This window comes from Syngnathus typhle, linkage group LG21, assembly GCF_033458585.1.
Source record: "Syngnathus typhle isolate RoL2023-S1 ecotype Sweden linkage group LG21, RoL_Styp_1.0, whole genome shotgun sequence".
Lineage (NCBI taxonomy): Eukaryota > Metazoa > Chordata > Actinopteri > Syngnathiformes > Syngnathidae > Syngnathus > Syngnathus typhle.
The window spans coordinates 4,042,392-4,056,375 of record NC_083758.1 but is presented as its reverse complement, the minus strand read 5'-3'; the positions used below and the strand labels follow the sequence as shown (position 1 = coordinate 4,056,375).

Below are 13,984 nucleotides of genomic sequence, written 5' to 3'. Positions count from 1 at the left end.
CAAAAAAGAGCCGGTGCTGCTAAGTGTGTGTTTGTACACTCAACAGACGAGCAGACAGCAGCGTGCGTGGGTGAAGTGATGAAGAAGTGTGCGAAAGATGGCGGCGCCGCCTGGATGGCAATAAGGAGGACAAGAAATAAAAGAGCAGAAGTGAGTCGCAAACATGGTGGACAGATGGAGGGAGTCAAATAAAGCCACTGCTGTTCCCATTTCAACGACTTTGACCTGATTGGGAAAGACGCAAATGTCATCTAAATGTCGGTGAGAAGAAGAAAAGATTGGGATGACATTTGTTGCAGTTTTGTTTCTAAATGTGAAAATCACAGGCCTCCTCATTTTTCTTGGTTTTCTTTCATCCATTCTTTCTCCTCCTCCAACATCCTTCGGTGACGCACTGGATCATATTCTGTCTTTGGGGAGTATGATGTAATTTAAGATTACTCACCAATATGTTTTTTTGTTTTTTTTTGTGGAGGATCTGAGAGATTTTGACACCACAGAGTTAAAGATGGCGTCTCATCTCCACTCCACCGTGGATGTTTATTAAAAGACACACTAAAAATAGACTTTGTAGAGCACGAGTTACATTCAATCAGCGTGAATGTTTTGTGTCTGAGGCCCCTGATAATATTATTTTGGTTAACTCTTTACACAGTTGGAGCAAAAAAAAATCGTGTCACTCACCAGCCAATTAAAAGCCGTACACACTCAAAGTCATAGATACCACAATAGAACATTAAGATGACCACAAATGGAAAAATTATTATTGCATTTGATAACGTTTTTATTTTTTTTAGCCAATTCCTCGATTAATCAATTGGAGAGTCGGTAGCTATTACCAACTTCTAATAAATGCTATTATTTCAATTCCGTTGCTCAACTCAAAAGTCATCTGAAGGTCATATTGCTGTCCTCCCGGCGCCACACTTGATAGTCAACTTCCCACGCTCTGCCTCGTCGTCTGTCTGGACGCGGAGGAGTAGCGAGAGAGCGCAACAACAACATCAGCAAGTGTCCATATGACTAAATGCCCGAGTCGACGTCGGGCTCGACCAATCGGAGGGCGAGTAGGGTCTCCGGTAACCCATGGCTACAATCTCCCACAAGCCCCCTCGGGGGGAACCGAAGAGGACTGTGAACAGGATGTTGAAAAGGATGCACAAAAGGCTGGCAGTATACAGTTTCAAGTTGACAATAAAAACAGAAATAGCCCCGCCCCCAAGCAGACACCTTTCAGCTAAATTGAATCATCCTCGGAGCAATCATGCGCTAGAACCTGGAGGCTGTCTGGCGGTAGCTAGCAGACAGTGGAGCGTGTCGCTGATTGAACAAAGAGGGGGCGTACGCCGGTGCCGAGTATGACAGGTACCAGGAAAGGTCAACAAGGTGGAACAAAAGACTTGTAAATGTCGGTCGCTGTAAAGTTGCCATTGACAACCGGGGAAGAGCTCATAGGAATACTGAAAAATAATCCTAATTAGATTTTTTTTCTCAGTAAAGTGGCTCCTCTGACTTTTTAAATAATAATTTCCTGGTTGTTGATTAACATCATTTTTTTTGTAAATTTCCATGGCATTTATAAATCGAGCTAGCTAAGATTGAACAAAAGCGTTTATGCTCTTAAGTATAAACACAAACAATCCAGGGAGAAAATGTGATCGAGCTGTCACTATGGAATATTTTTGGAGTCGATTATCTTTTCGATTATTCCTTGATTTATCGAATAATAGATTAACATTTTATTTTGCATTAAAATCTATTACAAAACCCTTTCCCCCAATTATTTTGGCTTATTTAGAGAAAAAAACTGGTCATCGATTAATTTGATAATGATTAATCGTCGACTAATCAATTAATTTTGACACCTCTCAAATCGGACCTATGGCGACCTCGTCAGGCAATATAACGCAACAATCGTGCAATCAAGGTTATATTTAATGAATAAAAAGAAGCCACTAAAATTGGAGAAGTTCATTAATTCAAAATGGAGGAAAAAGGGCGGATAAGATTGCCACAAAGGACATAAAGACAAGTTGATTACAATATCATCTTAAAAAGAAGAAGGGGGAGAGAAGAGAAGCGGGTGTTTTGCTTCTTTGTGACAGGGCGCACCCTCCTCGGTCCGAGGGGGTCGCTTTGAATCCCTAATGAGGGAACTGTTGAACGCCTCCCGGGGATAATGCAAAGCTCCTTTTGGGAGGAATGTCTTTATCCCTCCCTTCATCCTTCCCTCCAAGGACGAGGAACAAATCTTCAAGCGGCTTTAAAATCTCTCCAGTGTAGAAAACAAGACAATAAAGAATGTAAACAATGCAAAACTACAAACACATTTGTATTATGAAGGCTACACAATAGCCATCTGGCCATTCATTATTGGCAAAAATTGGAGGAAATGGCTTGTGAAATTACATTTTCTGGGCTCTTCAGTCTAAGTGCACGGCCGCAGACACACATTAATTTCCGGAGGGACTATAAATCAAGCGTCAGATGAAGACAGCTTCATCTTCAAGCCATTGGCCGGCTGAAATGAACCTAATGGAACGGATTTGATGAGAAAATGTTATCGTCACGCTTTTGGCAGGCAGGCAGGCAGGCACCTTAATGGGATGTAGATGTGACTGGAGCATTTGGCATACACCTCTTGACAAGGTGGAAAATATTATTAACTGTTTCATAAAGCATCAAGCATCACTGATACATGTGAGCAGCCATTTTGCTCATGTTTCTGTGAATGAACACGAGATTTTAGGCGAGGAAGGGGTCTGCCCGTGCTAGTTATTTAAAATCCGTACAATGCTGCCATCTACTGTTTAATTTTAGTACTAAAGGATAATGCGGTATTCCTTCCTGTCAAATGTGTCCGATTGCGTTTGCGATTGTGGTGAATGGTCTTTGTTGTTTCGCTGGTCTCCAAAAAAACACTCAGTGGACGATGGCTGGTCCGGGTAAGGAAGCACTTCGGTGACACACGGCTGATTGGGAAAAGATTTATTCAACCGATGTCAAAGTGATGTCTCTCCAAAAGTTAGGGTGGCCCCAAGAGCAAAGATGTTTCAGCTCTTGACAGCACAGATGTTCGCCCCAAAAAGGCCCTCGCGCTTCTTGCTCTTGCCCCTTGCGCCCCTGCGCCTTGCGCGCCCCTTGCTCTTCGCGCTCTCCTCTTCGCGTTCTTGACCCCCCCTCTATCTGTTCTCCCCCATCATTTGTACCTCGTAAGACAACAGCTGCGGTCCGAGTCTCACTCTATTGGTTACTTCCGATGCCCTTAAAAGTGCATGGACAAAGGTATTCCTGGTCACGGACGAATGGCCCTTCCATATTCTAAGCACCTACACATTGCTGAAACTAGATCTTCTCTGTACCGCAAAAATAGCTTAGGGTCTTCTCACTGCTGCAAGGTCGCCATTTAAGGTGACATACAGTGACGCATAGAATCCAAAATTTACCTCATTCCCCCCTCCGGGACTTTATAAATGTCCCGAAAACGGTCCAAAAAGAGATGACATCGGTAAACATCCAAAAATCTTCACCCAACCAAATTTTCTGATCACGTCTACAATTTGGCCTATACCTGCACAGCCTATATCACGCTCGAGGCATGCTACTTAAGGTTATTTTAACTAGGAAAGCTCAAACTACTTTGGTATCCAATTGCTCCCTGACAGCAATCTGAGGCCTCTCAGGAACCACAAATAAAGAAAATTGAAGTCCACATTATTCAAATGACGATAACCACCCCCCTTAGGTAATATCTCAACACCGTCGATAATTAATGAAGCAATGAATTTGGTGTGGTCCGTTAGAAACCTCAAAAAGTTGCCGGCCCTCCCTCGAGAAAAAACCCTGCCAGTCTAATGACACGGAAAAAGAGGGAGGCCCTTTCTAACATCCTCAGTGATTCCTTCCACCTGGCGTCAGCCAGGTACAAGGAGTCTTGGCACATATCACAATCCACAAAACAGTATGAGCTCACAAAACAGAAGGAAAAGAAATGACAAGTTCACCGACCGCTAAACAGTCAAACTGCATTGTCAATGTTAACATGTGAAAAGTTAAATGAATAAGATAAAGTAATTGCAGCATGTAGTCATCAGATAAAGTACTGATTGATAAAATATTGACGCAATATCACAGCATACTGAAACGTTGAAGCGCCCTCAGTGTTGCCCCCCTTGCATATGTAAGTGCCTGTCGATGCAAAGTCCAGTCCACTGAATGCTCAGTAGTGAATTTGCCCCGGGATCACTGCTCAGGGCCCGCCGTCCATCCAAAATCTTTATGTCCACTCCACCGTCCTCAGAGTCTCTTTCCAGGCCCTGGTCAGCGTCCACGGGGTCTGCAATAATCGGGAGCCACTGCCAGTATTTAACGATGACAACAGCACAAAACCTTGAGTTGCAATGAAAAAAGCAGCAATGCCCAGCGTAGGCCGGAAGTCCTCCCGGCCCCCTTCGGTCACCCCCAGTAGACGACATCTCCATAACCAGTCGTCTGCAAACTAAATCTTCTCTTTTGGGGTTGATTGGGGCACGGGGACGACTGGTGGTCGTCGTCTCATCGAAGTGCTCAGTAGAACCTCCGAGGCGTTCTCGGCATCTACTCCTATGATCCAGAGGTCCACGTGATCCCTGAAACAAACAAACAAACAAACAAACAAACAAACACTCCCCCTAGGAGTTATGAATAATCCCCCTTATTTCTCGTCGTGTTGTCGGTCTCGCAAGATCCGTCCTGTAGCAGAGTAACTTCTGCCTGTTCAAGTTAGTCTTTCCTGCTGCAGCTGTCCCTGTCTGAAGTCCTGTCAATCAGTCTTTGCAATTGCTTTTCCCAGTTCAAATCTTAATTTTTACTCCAAATTTTCCTCTTTGAATCCAATTTTTCTCAGTATTCTCAAATGGGCATCAGTCCTGTCAGTTTTGTTCACCTAATTAGTTTATGTACCTTATCTTTGTCTCCCCTTCAAGTCATCTTACTGTTCAAATCAGTCGCCCTTTTGAATGAACCTGTAATCTTCCCAAAATGATTTAACTATCCAACTCTTTTCAACATTTGTTATGCAAATTAACCCTCTTAAAATGTGTTCTTAAATACTTTCCCTTCATTAGCAGCTTTAATGCATTCATATGTTAAGGAATTATCCCTATTGCTTGTTTCTGGTCCAGTTTCCTATTTTATTTAATTACCTTCCAAACATTTGTTGTCTATTGCGCTGCAGTCTAATCCCTATTAGCTGTATGATTTGTCATCATTCGTGCTTTTCCGTTGACACTTTCACCGTTACTGTCGCTAGATTGTTGCCACGCTTTGCATCCATTCCAGGCTGTTGTCTCCCATTAACTCCTTTCCTTTCGAGATGCTTCTTCTGCTCCTTCCATCACTGCCTGTTGAATTCTGGCACGTCCTGTTAAAGCCTCAAAAATAATTGAATCCGAAAAAACATTGAATGTCACAAATAGCTTTTATATCTACTTACTCATTTAAATGTAACTCCCCCCTCTGACACATTCACTCAACGTGTCATCAGGCATTCAAAAAGGAACCGGCAAAACGTCCTACCGCATCATCATACGTCCTGCAGCCAGTTTGTCGAACCTTTCACTCATCCAGAACAGTCATCCCCAAGTTCCTGAAAATTGACTGTTCACCCCACACTCGGCAACAAAACAACAATCATCGCACTCCTGCCAGTGAGCATACAGCCCTGCTGACAGCGGACCCTTGTGCTCACAAAAAGTACACAGGCATAGAGTATCAAAATAAAACATAGACACACAACGAATCATGGCGCCCGGGGATTCTGACCTGAAAATCCTCAATCATCACAAAAATCAAAAGGGTTAGGGTTAACATTTTCACGTGAATTCAATATAAACTCTCCAAGACTGCAATCGCCAACCTGCAAAATTATTACAAGTTATAAAACAGCCAGCAATCTGCTCCTTGGCTGGTGGTTGATGCTGCAATAAGTCAAGTGACGCACATAAACAAAGCAAAGCTTGCACTTGCCACAAGCAAGCTTAAGTTTCAAATGTTTGGTTGTCATCCACATAGTCAGTCATCCCGTCGGGTGAGTCCAAGTCTGTCATGTCATATCGTCCATTGTCCTAGTGTTTGATATTAGTCCTGTCTTGTCCATTCGTGTTGCTGAAATGGGCCTTCTCCATGAACTATTTTGTTGGTCATGGTGCCTCTGAGTAACCATCAGCTGTTGGTTAAGGTTACAACTCATCACTCATCAAACTTGGGTGTTCCAGTCTCATGTGAGAGGAATCTTACCCTCAACTGTGACCCTTTCACCCCAACTCCAGAATACTTTGGCCTTTCACCCTGTCCCAGACACACATACACATTCTTAACCACACAAGTGCCAATTCAGTCGCCTTCATCGCTCAGCTCTCATTCCACACCAAACAAATTTAGTATGTGTAAGTGAGTAGGCAATCAGTGAATATTGAAGGTAACACTTCATTTCTGGATGATCTTCTCGATTAAATATTTCATACAATCGTTCCTCACTTTTACCGTAAAACTGTCAATTAAATGCCTAAAAAATTCAGTTATTTCTACTGCTGAGCCTGTCCAAGGGTGAGCATGGGGAAAGAAGCAGCCTCAGATGGTCCTTAAATAATTTTATCCTAATCAATCATTCTGATCGAACCGCTGGGTAAAGATACTCAAAAGGGTCCCTCCGACAGTCTACTCCCCTATGGTGTTTTCACTTTGCCTTGTCAATGCATTTGTTATTTGAGTCCTATCACGTTTGTCATCTCGTTAACTGTCATTTTGTGTGACTCTTATGCCGCATTATTCTTAACTGTCAAAAGTTTCCATGGCTGTTATTCCTTGAACTTATCGGACTTTCTGAATTCCCCGTGAGTTGTAATTAACTTCTAATTTTATTAATTAATAATAATCAGGTCCATTGAACAATCTAGCCCCCTCTTGACTGCATCCTATTGGGTCCTAATGTCCTATTTTCATCTCCAATTTGTCAACGACCCGATGTCTAATTGTTAAGCTGGGTGGACTAAATGTGATCCTACTCTTTATTTCATACAATTTGGCCTGTTTTATCCAAATTTATCCTCTGATCATGATGCTTTCCCTTTTTCTGTAACACTACACCTTTTGTTCCTGATTTATTTATTTATCTTTTATCAAGACTCCTCAGTTGTGTCAAGTTCAGTGCCCAAGCAAGCTTCCATTCACTTTGACTCAAGCCCCACCAAGTATTGATTACGCCCCAGCAAGGAGTCCAGTTCGCTTGTTGCACATTTCATGTCTCATGGTTCTTTCGCCGCACCTCATTGTCAAGTTGTTGTCTTTAGTTGTAGCCTCAGAGCCAACTCATTCCTCACTTTCGGATGAGTCCATTTTCAACTGAGTCCATTCACATCTTGTAAGTTTCTTCACTCTCGCCTCAGAGGATGTCGTTTTCCTCCGTTGTGCTCCCCCCAAGCACAAATATAGTCCTTCTTTGCTCTTGCAAAAGGTCAAAGGTGCCTCAGAGCCATGCACCGTTTTCTTGTTGTTCTCAGCTGTCGGTGGAGTCTCGGGATCGAGTTTCAGGGTCACTGCTGGATACTGGAAAAGACAGACTGGGAAACCAAACTTAAATATCGTCTTCCAATTAGCCATTAATTACCTAGTACCTTTTGTTAATCAAACTTCCAATTCTCCTATTAACAAGAATTTAATATATTTGAGAAAAACGTTGCCTTTCCTTCATGAGCTCTCGGCTGTATTGTGATGGACCTTATTTGAACAATTTTAAAGTGGCAGATTACCCCAAACTTAAAATTGCAAGTCTTAACTGTGGTTTCTCTCAATTATACTGTGATTTCCAGAAGATCATCCTAATTTCAGGCTACATTCTATTGTTTGTTTTCCTGCCTTTGATTTTATGCAATCCTCTCTATCATCTTTTCCCCTTTCCTGATTTGAGCCTTTAATTTCAGATAAAGTTTCCCAATTTTGCGTACAGAATGTACATTATTCATAATTAAGTCATGTTCCAAACATTGCATCCTCTCTGGTCTGACCTCAGTATTATTGGTGTTATGCTCACTTACCGATATTACTGGACTATCTTGAATTTTTAATTCTCCGCCACTACATCGAAGGCCATTTCTCAGCTGTTCACTTTTCCCATGCTCCAGTTAGGCTCTATTATTCGAATCTAGAATGTGATTTTCATTTGAGTTTCTTACTTTTGGACTTCTAAAATGGTCTTATCGCTAATTTATTTGTACCGAGCATATTTTTACAAGAATATTAAAAGAACCAACAGATTACTACCAAATCCAATCTCTCCTCGTTGGCATCTCCTCCTCTATTTTGAACTTGCTGCTTTTGACCTGTGCGTCTTGTTACAGTGGGCAATGGTCAGCCTTGTCGGGCCAACGCAATTTACGAGCAGGCTCTCCATGCATACAATTCAGTCCTATGTCTAAATCCAGAAAATTCCTTTAATTCCAGCTGCTGCTGTGCAAGTGAGGACTTGATACCGCTCTTGTTCTCATAAATTAGTGTTGACCGGTTGAGTTTTCTTTAGACACTCAATTCACCTATATTTGTGTTGTAGTGGTTAGCCCTCGCATGCTCCTACTCCACCTGTTAGACGGCTGTTAAACATTAATTCTAAGTTCATGCTGTGTCTCTATGTCCTCCTGGAGACAACGGATGTATCCGCCGTCTCAGGTTTTTTATGTAACAGAAAATCTGTAATAAGTATTGAGGAGAGCCCCAAAGAAACGAGTATCAATAATTTGTTTTCAATTTTGTCATCCTTTCAGCAATTTAAATTAATAAGTTGAGCTTTTCGTCAGATCCAATTTCCTATTCCTCTCAGAATGCTAAAAGGAGCGTCAGCTGGCCTTAGTGGGGTCCCCCATTATTTACGAGGGGGCCACAGTCTTCTGCCACCGCTTGCTGTCGTCGCAGCATGTTTTTCTTTAGATACATCTATATTGGTGTCGTATTGGTTAACACACGCATGCTCCTATTTCTCCAGTTGGTCATGCATTCTTTTGCTCGTTCAGCATTCCGTCTTCCATCATTTTGTCTTAGTTCCTTTCGCTGCTGGCCACGCAGGCCCCTAAAATGGGCACAACTCCAGCCGTTCGCACCGCCCCGACGTCACCCGCGCGGGGAGGGGCCAGCCTGAAACACAGTGGGCAGGTACAGGTTGGCCACCCTGCCGCCCAGGGGGCCGGATCCCCCTCCCCGCGCGTGCAGCGCAGGCGGGCACGCGCCCAAAGCAACGAGAGCACACCATCCTTATCCGTTCCTTTTGCTGCTTCTACAAGCACGCGCTCACACCCATGCGCGCTCATGAGCATAACCACACACACGCACGGACTCACGAGCACGTACGCACACACACCCATTTATGCACGCACACACGCACGCACACACACACGCACACTTACGGGGCCCAACAAATACACACTTCAAGCGTCCATTCATTCGGAAGCTCAAACAGACAACATTAAGCTGACAGAGTTCACAAAAATTACACACGGACACAGAAGACATACAACGGGATTCGAATCCATTCCACATTTTGCTTCTTTCCAACTGCTGCTTAGCAGTTTGGTCATTTTAACTGTCATCAGCGCAGATGCACTGACAAATACGCACGTCTTAGTTAACTTTTTGTTTCGTTTCGTTTCGTTCCTAATAGCGCTGTATATTTCCCTTTTACTCTGCAGAATTTAACTTAAGTGTGCACACAAATTACTTTTTATATCACTACTAAACCCCCCAGAGGCCTCTTTTCCACGTTTTCCATTTTCACACAGCAGCCGCACAAAACCATCGTCCAATAGCGGTTTTGTCGCAAGCTCAAATTTATCAAACTTTGACAGACGTGCATGCTATTACAGTGCGCCTCGACAAATCGGGATCGGACCGTTGCCGCGATAACGCACCAGCTACCTCGGTATTCAAAAATGACAGCCCACCGAGTTTACTCTGCCATTTTCTTGCACCAGCGTTTAAATCGAGGAGCCTTGTAACCCCCACACACTTCTAATTCGATCAGTGTCCAAACGACGTGGCTTACGCGCGCTTTATTTTCCTCGGTACCCTTAAAATCTGACCGGATCTCGGCACCCATAACTGGGTCTGACCGGACCACTTCGGCACCCTTAAAAAAGGGTCTGACCGGGTCACTTCCACATTCATGCTCACAGTTACGGATGCCAAGGCTGCGCACTTTTCCTATTTGCCAAACGCGGTCAGCGCAAGCCTCCCTTTTTTGTCGGACTTTTGACGGAGACTAACCCGGCCACCGAAACTCTCCACAGGTGCGCACTTGGCCCGTACGGCCACTGAGTGCGACTGCAGTGTCTCGGCTTTTCCAGGAACTGCATCTGGGGCGGGTCGTTTCCTGTCGCAACAGTGTTCAATCGTATCTGTGTTTTCGCCTCATTCACACAGCTAAAATTTCTATCCTCCATCGGATCTGTCGCCAAACTAAAGTCCACGTTTTATGGGACTTTCTACTATTCTTTTATTGTGACGGTCAACAGCGATGTCCCTGACAACCTGTCCCGTCACGAGCCACACTACTTCGGGCTTTTTTCTTTTTCATCATTCATCATTCTCACCAGACATGTCACTCACTCCACTGTGCACATTCCCCATTAAGTTCTAAGTTACTGTTCACTTTTTATTTCTTATTTTTTATTTATTTTCTATTTTTTATTTTATTTTTCCTTTGCTGCTTCTATTTGGGGCCACTCCCCCTTCGAAAGTCGAATTATGACGACTTTTTGACTGGGAGAGACAACTTACTCCCGGGACAGCTCATGGCCACATCAGATTCGGTTGTAACTGCCCCCCTCAAGGGGCCAACCCCCCACCTTTCCAAGAATCGAGCATATCGCGGCGACTGTGGGCGAAGCATCTCACCTTAATGACAGCCGCTGGCCGACCGCTGGATTCTCGCTCAGGAAGCGGGCAGGAATTCCCCGGGGGAACACGAATCCTGTTCGTGACGCCAAAAATGTGGTGAATGGTCTTTGTTGTTTCGCTGGTCTCCAAAAAAACACTCAGTGGACGATGGCTGGTCCGGGTAAGGAAGCACTTCGGTGACACACGGCTGATTGGGAAAAGATTTATTCAACCGATGTCAAAGTGATGTCTCTCCAAAAGTTAGGGTGGCCCCAAGAGCAAAGATGTTTCAGCTCTTGACAGCACAGATGTTCGCCCCAAAAAGGCCCTCGCGCTTCTTGCTCTTGCCCCTTGCGCCCCTGCGCCTTGCGCGCCCCTTGCTCTTCGCGCTCTCCTCTTCGCGTTCTTGACCCCCCCTCTATCTGTTCTCCCCCATCATTTGTACCTCGTAAGACAACAGCTGCGGTCCGAGTCTCACTCTATTGGTTACTTCCGATGCCCTTAAAAGTGCATGGACAAAGGTATTCCTGGTCACGGACGAATGGCCCTTCCATATTCTAAGCACCTACACATTGCTGAAACTAGATCTTCTCTGTACCGCAAAAATAGCTTAGGGTCTTCTCACTGCTGCAAGGTCGCCATTTAAGGTGACATACAGTGACGCATAGAATCCAAAATTTACCTCACGATCAATTTACATCGCACGGGTGGGTAGTAGGCTAGATTAAACTCTCGTTGTACATAAAATGTGTACGTTTTGGGAAAAACACCAAATGACTTAATAGAAGTTATAAGTACAGGGAAGTCGCCGAAATCTTTTTTCTCCGAGAGGTACCTGAACGCACCAGTAAGTCAGTGGTTGCTCGCGGACGCTGCGGTTACTGCAGAGGCAATTGGAAAACAATGTTGCGGAACGGGGGAAAATCTACATCTCGCTGACTAAATAATGGTCCGTCGTTCCAGAGACAGTCTTCGGATCAGAACCGGTGAGTCCGTCGGTTCTGATGAGGCTGAAGAGACCGCACGGTGGCTGCCGCCATGGATGCGGCTGTACTTCTACGGAATGCACGGTGTCACCCTGGATGTGCTGCTTTCCTCGGTCCGAGGGGTTCTATCCGACCGGGACCCTAAGTTAGTGGGCTTTTCCTCGCCGTATCTATGCGTGGTGCATTCACTGACCCACTTTGCACTGGAGAAGGTCTACTCGAAGAAAAGGTGCTTTCAAGGAAGGCCTGTGGTTTTTCATCTGCTGATTTATCCGTCTGTTTACATCGGGCTGCAGGTTCTGATAGAGAACATCAGCAACGCACTCAACACGCAAGTGAGGGTCCTACCAGGGACGCACTGGGTCCTCCATTACATCCTGGCTCTTTATTTTAGTCAGGTGTTCCACAAGGGGGTGTCTAGGCTGCAGTATCATCCCACCAGGGGACTCCGTCCTCTCCAAAGCCTCCCCGGGTATATCCGCTTCATATTTTTTGGAATGCACGGCTTTCTGGATGAGGTGATGTTCACCTCGGCGTTCAACCTGGTGGAGAAGCGAAGCCTGACAGGTCATACGTCCTTGTGGTCCTTCCTCATGTATGGCAGCTGCAGCTTTGTGGTGGAGAAACTCTACCTGCACCTGCACTTTAAAAGAGGTTGGGGGACTTGGCGGAGGCTCCCCATCTACATCTGCTTCATCTACACCTGGGAGCTGTGCTGGGGTTTGGGTCTGAGGCAGTTCGACGCATGCTCATGGGACTACTCGCACTATTCGCACAACTTCATGGGACTCATCACACTCCTCTACCTGCCCGGGTGGGCCTGCCTGAGTCTCTATCAAGATGTGCTGTCCAACTTCTTGCTCGGCATTAGGTCCAGCGGGGAAAGTCGGCGATGGAGCGTGAGCGGCGGGGAAGTCAACGGACGGCCTCAATCTCGGAAAAAAAGACTTTAAAATTGACGATTTAGCGTAGTTGCGGACGGAGTAAAAAGGGAGACTTAATAATCACGTGATAGTCCACCATAATTGCTCATAGCGGAATATTTTAGTGAGCATGTTGTGCTCGGATCATGCGTATACTATTAAACCATACCAAAAAAAAAAAAAACCTTTCACTGTGATGATCAAAGCAAATGTCGGTAAATCCAGTTGAACTAGTTGTCATTGCAGCTACAGGCCTTGAATGAAGCCACTGAGTAACTAACATTTTCTTTCATAAAGCTTCTCATCATGACAAACGTAGCATCAAGTTGTAACACGAGAAACTTGTTTGGAAAGCCACGTGAGAAAGACCGGTTTCGATGTGACGACATCGACTTGCACTGTGGTGAAAAGAAAAAAATAAAAGTGAAATAAATCAAATGGTAAATGTTCTTGTGTCTGACTTTGTATTTTTACGTTAAAACATTCGAATGACTTAACATGATCATGATTTACAATACGTCGAACACTTGTGTTAAATCGAAAAATATAATCTGAACCTCTAGATATTATTGAAATTGAAGGTCTATGTAAAAAAAAATAAAAAATCCAAGTGTGATCTGTTTTTAATTCAACAATTGCTCTCTTTAGTGGTTACAACAATCTCTGCTTTTGTTGTCTTGATCAGTCGTTTTTTTTAAAAAAAACAATTGCATTAAATTAAACGTTGGGTACGTGGAGATCTGATTTTTTTTTTTAGGTGTGAAAAATCCTTTTATGTATTTTATTTGTAAGGATTCACAAATTTACCACCGCTGCAAGCAAACAAGAGAAATACATACAATTAATATTTGAGTAACATTTCTTGATTAGAGCCTTGAGAAAAAAAAATGTCAAATTACAATTTTATCAATATTTTCATTAACTACTGTATGTTTGACAAATAAACCTTAAAATTCTCTCAATGAGTATTTGTCTACTATAGTGAAATACTGCCTTCTTGTGGTAAAGAAAATAATGGCTGAAGTTTTATTTTTACAAAACTTTATAGTTTTTTTTTTCTAGTATTCTTTGACATGGCCTTTTTTATTACACGTTATGTTGCCTGTTGAGAAAAATATCCATCTTCCCATACTGACAAATTACATGAATGCCAAAAACATGTTTAAATATGTATGT

The 13,984-nt window shown here is 43.8% G+C and overlaps 1 protein-coding gene and 1 long non-coding RNA gene across 5 annotated transcripts in view; one reads left to right on the top strand and one right to left on the bottom strand.

Moving 5' to 3' along the window:
• Positions 1-13,984, bottom strand: part of LOC133145060 (uncharacterized) — a 226,256-nt gene that overhangs the window by 210,764 nt on the left and 1,508 nt on the right. The window lies entirely within an intron of this gene.
• tmem229a (transmembrane protein 229A) lies at positions 11,718-13,257 on the top strand. The gene has a single exon (XM_061268131.1). The coding sequence runs from the start codon at positions 11,846-11,848 to the stop codon at positions 12,836-12,838; it is 993 nt and encodes a 330-aa protein (XP_061124115.1). The 5' UTR covers positions 11,718-11,845; the 3' UTR covers positions 12,839-13,257.